The following is an 8,770-nucleotide window of genomic DNA, read 5'->3' on the forward strand; positions in this document are numbered from 1 at the left end:
GTGCACTTATTGAGACTGAACTGTGCCAACATATTATAGAGGACTAATCAGTGTTTGGGCATACTTTTAAAAAGTGGCATTTTATCCTTTAAATTACAAGATAAAGTAGACACACATGGAAATCAACCGCAGTGCCCTTTAGCAACAGCCTGGAGCTATAGTTGTTGTTTAAAATGTCACAATGAAATGCATCTGTTGTGACACTGAAAGTTGAATCATCCTTTTCGGATGACACCTTTCAAGGCGTGATAAAGAACACAACATACATGCAACTCACCCAACGTGGAGTCATGCACTTACAGACGGTGAGTCGTTTGTGTGATTTGATTGTTTTTTGCTCGCATACCTTTGTCGTCGGGTTGAACTCCGTCTGAACCGTCGACTAAACACGCAACGTGACAGCAGGAGAGGGAACAGGACAGGTAAATATTAATCCTGACAAAAGCACCATGGCAGGTTGGAACTTCGACAGGATTATGGTCACAATAAACACAAAACACCACAAAATACGGGATAACCCAAGTATGGGAAGCACAAACACAGACACAACTTAGGCAGAACAGAATATTCAGAGACACATCACACAAAAGGTTAGTCATAGACACAGTATAATACAATATTAGCAATATATTGTTGCAGCATGAGAATATTTGTGCTGTGCAGCTGCTGATTAGACTTAACTTAAAGCTCGTTCAGGCATTTTCTCACGGCTCTCATGAGATCTCAGGATGATTCCTGCGCGGTGCTTGAGAGAATTTATGTGCAAATACGTTGTGGAACTTAATTTTAAAGACGTCTTTATTTTATCTTCTATCAAACAAGGACACCATTATGTCTTCAGTTTTGTCTTCAGTTGCGGCAGCGACCGCTCCATTGATCTTCAGATATCCGCAGAGTGATCCTGAGAGAAGATTTTGCTGTCATTCAGTGGTGATGACATCCTATTTGCATCTCATCCTCCGCATCTGTGACACCCGTGTTCATTTATGCGACGGACATCTTCATAATCACATTTTTGGGAAAGAGCGCTTGATGAATGATATGGCCGCCGCCACTTTCAAACTTGCTGCTGCTTCTTTTTTTTTCTTTTTTTTTGGTAGCAAAAAGCTTCTAGTGAAATGTTGTCTCCTTGCTGACAAAAAACGATCTTTACTGTTGAGTTTTCTCAGAAAAACCATGAATATTGGACTGCTTCCACTTGACAAAAGAAATAGCCAGGGTGCTTATCTTCATTTTTTCTCAGTGAAAATGGCCAGCCCTCAACAAAATACAGCATTTTTCTTTGTCTGGAGTTTTCCATGTCTTCAAAAAAAGATACATTTTGTAGACACAGACCTTATGCATTCTTTGTCGTGGAAAGCTTCCCAGGAGATTTCATGTCTTGCAGGTTTTTTTTTCTTCCTTGAAAGCATTGCCACATATATCTTGATTTTTGTATAAAGAGTAGTTGTTTAAGTCAAATAGATCCTGTTCGTCATCATTCCTCAGATAAGAGGTGATGCAGGAGGAGACAGCTGCAATAGAAACTCTCGACTGATCTAACCAGAGAGGGCGTCCATCACCCTGCACTTACCCGCCTGCCCAGCAGCAGTTGGATCGGTCACCTTTGACCTCTTCCACATCTTGGCTTTCCTCCCAAGCTCTGCTTATTCACACGGCTCTGTAGCAAAAAGACAGGAGATACGAGAGGAAATATTTAGCACTGAGTGCATGGCTCAGAAGCAAATAAGTAATATTGACTGGCGTACGCTCTAAAGTCTGAGGTGTCAGTCTTTGAGTGTTGGTTGCCTGTTCTCTTTTGAAAATTCAAACAAATGTTTCACTGAGTCATCTAAAACTTTTGGGGGACAATCAGAAAACTCATAGTTTTTTCCAAAGCTCACTGCAGTTACTCTGAGCAGTCAGTAAGAGGCAGCAACTCGTGTCATTTACAGTAACTCATAACACGGGGCGAATGCCTATCTCAGGAATCCTTTGGAGGTATGTGTTGATTAAGCAGGGAACTTGTTGAAGCCCTAAATAAGCAGGGTGAAGAGTTAGGCTCAGTTTTAAAAAGCTCACAAACTGCCACCACTGTCGCCTCCTGGTCCTGGTTAATGTAAGATGATTTATGGTGCTGTTTGAAAAAAATAAATACAGGTATTTATCTGAAATGTCATGTTTCAGGTGACATTTTCACAGACTTTCGAAAAAAAAACTGCTAAAAGATGCAGCATGCAACACCACACTTGCAGGCAAATAATACATATCAAATCTATTACCTAACAACAATAACAATAATAAAGAAGATAATAATAATATAACAATTTATTTTTGAATTCTTCTGTTCAAAAGTTCTGGTGAATTTTTTCTTGTTTTTTTTGGTGAGAAACTTGTACCAGGTGCATTGTTAAATGTGAGGACTGATTCAGTTAGTGACCAGTGTACTGCTGTTGGGCCTTTTTGTGGACCCAGTCTGCATGTTGTGTGAAGGACAGGGACATTATCTTCTTTTATCACTAGGGCAGGTGCAATATCAACTTTATCGTCCTATTTTCCAAGTAACGCTGCTATTTTTATTCCACCTCAGTATGTGTTACCTTCTTGTGTTGTGTTGTCTATGGTTGACTATGACTGTGTTGTCTATTATGCCATATATACACTTGAGATGCAGCTTTATGCCAAATTTATCTTATCTTGTCTTGTCATTTAATTTTATTTTTCAAATGAAATAACATTTTTAGCACTGACTCTGAAAGGGACTTCATTCAACACCACCACTATTCAGTTAGGAGATTTATTAGAGATTCCACAACAATTTAACATTAAAACATCAGGTGTAATATGACACTTCTGGAGATTTTAGCTGGCTCTCATGACACTTGTTAATCTGTTACATGAGTCATGTCTCTTCTCTGTTATGAAAGGTCACATCATGCATCACTCTATGTCATAACTATTTTTTGTTCTTGTAAAATTTGACCTAATGACTCTCAAGTTTAAGGGTCTTAACCTTCTTATTGGACAGGGACTTTAAAGTAGGAGTGGTTCCATACGGGGAATTAATATTATTTCGTTATTACTTTGCAGCTGAACAAAGAGTTTGAGAAAATGCAGTTGACATGAGGAGGTGAGTCCTGTTTGACTTCTGCTTTTAGTGCTTTGTGTGAATTTTGTGCTTTCTTGGATGGTTTAATACAGATTCTTTAACCCCAATCCCTTAAAATACCTTCGATTATGTTTTCCTTCATGCTTTGGTATTGTGCATGAAAAAGTCCTGGTGACTATTGATTGCATTATTCTTCAAATTGCATTATCACATCCGTCTGCTGTAATAGATACAAGCCTGCTGTGAATGGTTTTTACATTTTTCTAACTGCATGCGCACTCAACCTGTTTCAATTCCTCTAAACCTTTAAAGCCCCCAAAAACCTGATATAAAATTTCCTGTTTCTCTTTTTCATTAAATGTTTTTGAGACTTAAATCTCAGTGTTCACATTAAACTGAAGTGCTTATAACAAGCTGTTTTAGAAAATTTTGGTTGATTGTTTCGTCGTCATGCTCGTGATTTGGTCAGACGATCAAGGCCGTGTGTTTGCCAAAGCATTTCTTTTGCCAGCATAAAACGACAGCAGTTGTTGTTTAGCTTAATAGACTGTTTATAAAGATGTCCATCACTTCTTTTTGTCCTCTGTGACCATTGGGCTTTGTGGTTTTTGTCCCACCCGCTCCCCAGTGTGACTGGACGACTGGTGACAGTGTCAAGCGCAGCGTTAACCCAAAGTTAACCATTTTTCAACTCTATTTTTAGTCAGAATCAGAAATAATCACAGATGACATTCAGTGTCAGAATTATCCCTAAGTTTTTTATTTAGACTCTAAAAAGACACAGCAGTTCGAGGCTGGATCACAAAGCCTCTGAAATTGATACGATCACACGGTTAGAGTGCACTCTGAGTTTAGTTCATCTAGAGATGACGTTTGGATTTTTTCCCCCATCGACCAATCGATTGTTTGAAAAGTAGGAAGGATTTCAGTTGACCAAGATTTTTTTTTGGTTGATTAAAGAGGAGAAGACCTGTTATACTTTTACATATGTTGTTTTTATAAATAATGTTAAATTGGCGCATGTTCATGTTAAACATAGACAAAGTTACAAATAATGAGGTAAATGAATGTAGAAGTAATCTCTGTGAGAAAAACATCTCAGGCTTCAAACCATTTTGATCACAGTGTTTCTAAAGGTTGTCCTCTACAGTACACTACCGTACCGCTACAGTATGATGATGTAGTGTGATTTCTTGGATTCTGGATTTGGATTGGATCTGGATTTCTTTATATGGTCATCTGCTTCAGATATGCCGCTGCAGGTGTTTAGATTACGTAGGCTTCACCGCTACATATAGCTACATGCTAACGTCAGGAAAACATGTGATCTTGGCTGCCAGTGTTGTAAAGTTTTCTCATATTTTGGTTCATATTCTTGCTGGAGAATGTAGAAGGTTTCATAGGTGATTTTTTTGTCATGGTAGTAAGTGCGCTCTGCTCTGTTACAGTCATTCCCTGGCTGCAATGACAGTGCTGAGATGCTGAGATACACAGACCCAGAAACACTGACCAATCAGAGCAGACTGGGCTTTTTTTAGAGGGATCTTAAAGAGACAGGCACTACAGCAGCATTTCAGACAGAGGGTGAATACAGGTGGCTAAGCACAGACAGTATGTGGAAAATAAGTCGTTTTTTTCTTTTATCATTAAAGCATGTGGACATGTTTTAGTAGAAACCTTAAAGACAAGCACTGACCTGAAAATGAGCATCATACACCCCCTTTTAACAAGTAGAATATTGTCTAAAAGCTGAAATATTTATTTGTATAATCAATCTGCTTTGGTGGAGTGAGGTTTTTTTTTTTTTTTTGGACATGCACCGTATTTTTTACTGAATAGAGAATCTTAAATATTTCATCTCCAATTTTAAATATTTACAGTCTGTCCTGGTGTAGCACTGAAAATAAAACCTGCTGTTTTGGAAAGTAAGTGTTTTATTTTTAGTTGGCCTGGCACTCCAGCATATGTTCAGATCAGTGCCGGGCTCCAGCAGCGATCTTGGCTGTTGCTGGATCTTGAAAATGAACTACGCAACACATATGGTAAAAGCAAAACAGCCTGCAACAGGAGACAGTTTGGCAGGAGGCCCTTTGCATTAAAGGAGCCCCACTCCTCCTCCTCCTCCCTCTCAGTGGTTTTGCTGTTGTAGCTCATTACATTTATAGTTTGTTTGGCTGATGCTCTCGTCTGATTCCATTTAATCTGACTTGTGGGGGCGGTGACGCCGTAGACCAAATAACTGTCAATAGATCCTGAGCATTTTTCTCAGTTATCGGCCCTGAGATTTTAAAGATTTTTGCTGCAGTCTGTATTAGAGTAAACACTTCTCTTGCAGGTAATATAAAAAGTCACCAAGATTAAAACTAGAGACCGGCTATTTGAAATGTTGAACCATTATAGGAAAAATACGATATATCCAGCTTTTCATCCTCAGAGCTTTGACTCACCTACCCGTGTTTTTTTTTTTGTACTCTTTAATGAATATTTTACCCACAAAATGAACACTTTCATATCAGTTAGTTATAAAGAATTTTTGAGAAAACGTTTTTCTCATATGCATCTACAGAAAAACGGAAAACATATTGATTTTTTGACTGATTAGGTACCACGTTTAACAACAGCAAAACTAGCGCTGCCTACGAGCTCAAAACATCTGTTTACAAACTCTCATACATACGGGCCCATGAGCTTCTACGAGGCGTCACTACAGTCTACGAGTCCAACCCTCACGCCTCCCTCCCTCTCAAACACCAAACTTGAGTCTTCAACATGGCAGCCCACAAAACAATGGATGACAGCGCGCCAGCTACGTTTATTCAGTCTGTAACTAAAACCATACTATTTAAAACTGAACTGACAGTAAAACATACATATGCTCTCTCCAAAGCCAGACTCCAGCGCTGAGGTTTTAGTGAAAATGCACGTTTGGGAAGTACTGAGCATACAACTGGATAAATGAGACTTGGATTATACAGCACGAGTTGTAAACGGATGTTTTGATGACTTTCGCTGCTGTTAAACATGGTCCCCAATCTGCCATCAATCAATCATTCATTTATTCGTCACATGGAAGTTATTAACAAGGTACAACTCCAGTGAAACGTGATCCCATCAGCTTCCTTTAACTTGAGCACAGTGTGTTAGTCCTTATTTGCATCTTCTTATATTGCTTGCCACTGCTTTTTAATTGTCCATGTTTCCAATAAATGAGTTGTTTTCCGCAGAGGTATGCGAAAAAACGTTTTCTTTACAAATTCAAGGTAACGTGGCATGACTCACAGGTACACAAAAGGTCTTTTTGTGGGTGAAGTGTTCCCTCAGACAGCTGATATCATGGTCGTGTTAATCTCACGCTGTTCTGTTCTGCACACACAATCATACAGGAGCAAATCGTGTTGACATAAACATGATAGATGTTTACTAAATATGATGTTAAATATAATCTTAATTAAAAGATCCGTGTGGTAATTATCTGCTGCTGTAGTATTTGACAGTTTGTCTCATAACTAATTCCACATGATTCGTGTTTGACATGAACAGAGTGATCCGTGAGTGGGTGTGAGCTTCCATAGCTGTCCATGCATGGTCAGATTCTATGATGTTTGCCTGTAATTTAATCTTTGCATGCGATAAAACACCGCATCCCTTGACATTACTTAAACCTGACCTCTTCTTGAATTAACAACATGAAAAACAGTGACAGTCTTTCTTCTTGAATTAACAACATGAAAATTGTGGCAGTCTTTAGAGGACGCCAGCTGACTTCTTTTAAATGTATACACACAAAAAAATACATTTGAGAGGCTGCACAGCAGAGAAGCAAATTATGCCTAATGTCTCAGTAGTACGTGACATGTCTCAGGGCTTCAGTCACACTCTGCAGATGACTGCACCAATGACCACATACTCTTGAAATGGCATTTGGTAGCTTCTCAAATGTCCCTCGCTGCATTTCTCCACACGTCACTGACTGCAGTGTGCGACACAGAGAGTGGCTTCAGCTGTGTAACTCACATGAAACTCAGCCCGATGACAAGGCCTTTTGGTGTCAAAGGAGCGCTAATGGTGCTATTTAAACTTCCCAGGAGATTTGCTCATTTGTTCAATCGCTGTTAGAGGCCTGACAAGTTGATGCATATTTGTTGTTCAAAACATGCAAGAAATGCTTAGGCTGTTGCATGTTGTGTGTGGCGGCGTGTTTTGATCAGTCCGTGTTTACTCTGTGTTACGTTTTTAGTCTTATCTTCTAAATTGATCTTGTTCTTTCAGATCTACGAAGCGTAACCACATTGAAGATAATTGCTTTTTACAGAAGCACATTCTGCATGTGCAGGATGTGAAACACAGGCATAGAAAGAAACAAGTACAGCGCCAACATTATCAGCCACAGTGCTTCTTTTAATGTGAAAAGAAATCCTATTTTCTGCCAAAATGCAACCCACAGCCTGCACGCAGCACCCTGAATCTCAGGCTACATATCGATTTGATACCTCCATCTAAAGTTAGTCATCATCACCCGACAACCTCACAGCTCTGACCTCACTGCTGTGATCCAGCTTCCCAGATTTAAAGCTGTGAAATTCAAACTGAGAAGCCTGCATGCCGCACTGAAGTGATTTCATGCAGCAACACCAAATTTGTGTGTAACTAAAACCTGTACAACGTTTAATGAATATCAAAATTATTAACACACGCTGTAATTTGAGCAAGTGGAATTAGGTAGCACATAAAATTGTGCTCTAAGTTACTTTATTGCTCTTTAAGCACAGCAACCCTTTGTAAAGGAAAATATACGTATTCATAACAGACTTCCATTCAGTTTTGTTTTTACGGCACCTATTTGCACACCTGCTCACAAAATGCTGACGTCTTTCTGATGCAAACATTGTATTTATCCTGATTATGTTCTCAGGACCTGACTTACAAAAAAAAATCAGACTGACTGAAATCCATTTTTGCTCTCTGTTCAGAGTATTTCCTCATCTAGCTTGCCTTCATTTTTTAGGGCCACCTACCTGCTCACAGTCCTCTCAGCTCTGTTCCCTTTCAGGCAGCAGTCTGGTCACACTGTGCCTTCTCCTAATTTTTGTCAATGTAATAGATCCTTCCAGCAGCGTGCAAAGTCTGTGCTTGATGCTCCTCTACTGACTAGACCCAGTGACTGCCAAAAGCTGTTTAGGCTTTTTTGTATTTGTGGTGACTCCAAAGACATTGGTGGTTGGGTGGGCGGTCAGGGACAGAGGGGGCACAGTGAAGGGTGGGTCACAGAGCAGGTTAAACACCTCTTAAAGAATCATTTGTTCCCATAAACCAGATGTAGTGGCACATGAATGAAGTTTGTTTACAAGCCTGGAATCGAGTACACGGAGTACACAAGTTAAGGACTTGATTAAGTCGTGTCAGTGTGCTGTTAATGGGAGTCTTTAACTCTTAAAGTCCCTGTTCTTTATGAAAATAAAGACTCTGAGAACCAAACTCCTGTTGTGTCTGTTTTCCCCGAGACTCATTTGAAAGGAATGTAATATTGAATACAGATAAAATGCAGCCGATGAGACAGTAGACATTAATTTGCAATGCACCTGCTTATCTCGCTCCACTCAGCACACTTCTATTACAAACACACCCTGCATAAAACCTAAGAAAAGGATATTAAAATCAAGCCGTCAGGTGGATATTTTCACA

General features: G+C 39.5%; 1 protein-coding gene across 5 annotated transcripts in view; it reads right to left on the bottom strand.

Moving 5' to 3' along the window:
• Positions 1 to 8,263, bottom strand: part of LOC121959489 (immunoglobulin-like and fibronectin type III domain-containing protein 1) — a 36,162-nt gene extending 27,899 nt beyond the window's left edge. For all 5 annotated transcript variants that reach the window (XM_088091240.1, XM_088091236.1, XM_088091248.1 and 2 more), the window contains exons 1-2: positions 8,104 to 8,263; positions 1,574 to 1,660 (exon numbers count right to left, since the gene is read on the bottom strand). In XM_088091240.1, the coding sequence (XP_087947366.1) occupies positions 1,574 to 1,622 (49 nt within the window). In that variant the 5' untranslated portion in view covers positions 1,623 to 1,660; positions 8,104 to 8,263. The remainder of the gene's footprint in view (positions 1 to 1,573; positions 1,661 to 8,103) is intronic.
• Between the last annotated feature and the right edge of the window lie 507 nt (positions 8,264 to 8,770).

Source organism: Plectropomus leopardus, chromosome 2 (genome assembly GCF_026936395.1).
Source record: "Plectropomus leopardus strain MGB_pleo_1.0 chromosome 2, ASM2693639v1, whole genome shotgun sequence".
NCBI lineage: Eukaryota > Metazoa > Chordata > Actinopteri > Perciformes > Serranidae > Plectropomus > Plectropomus leopardus.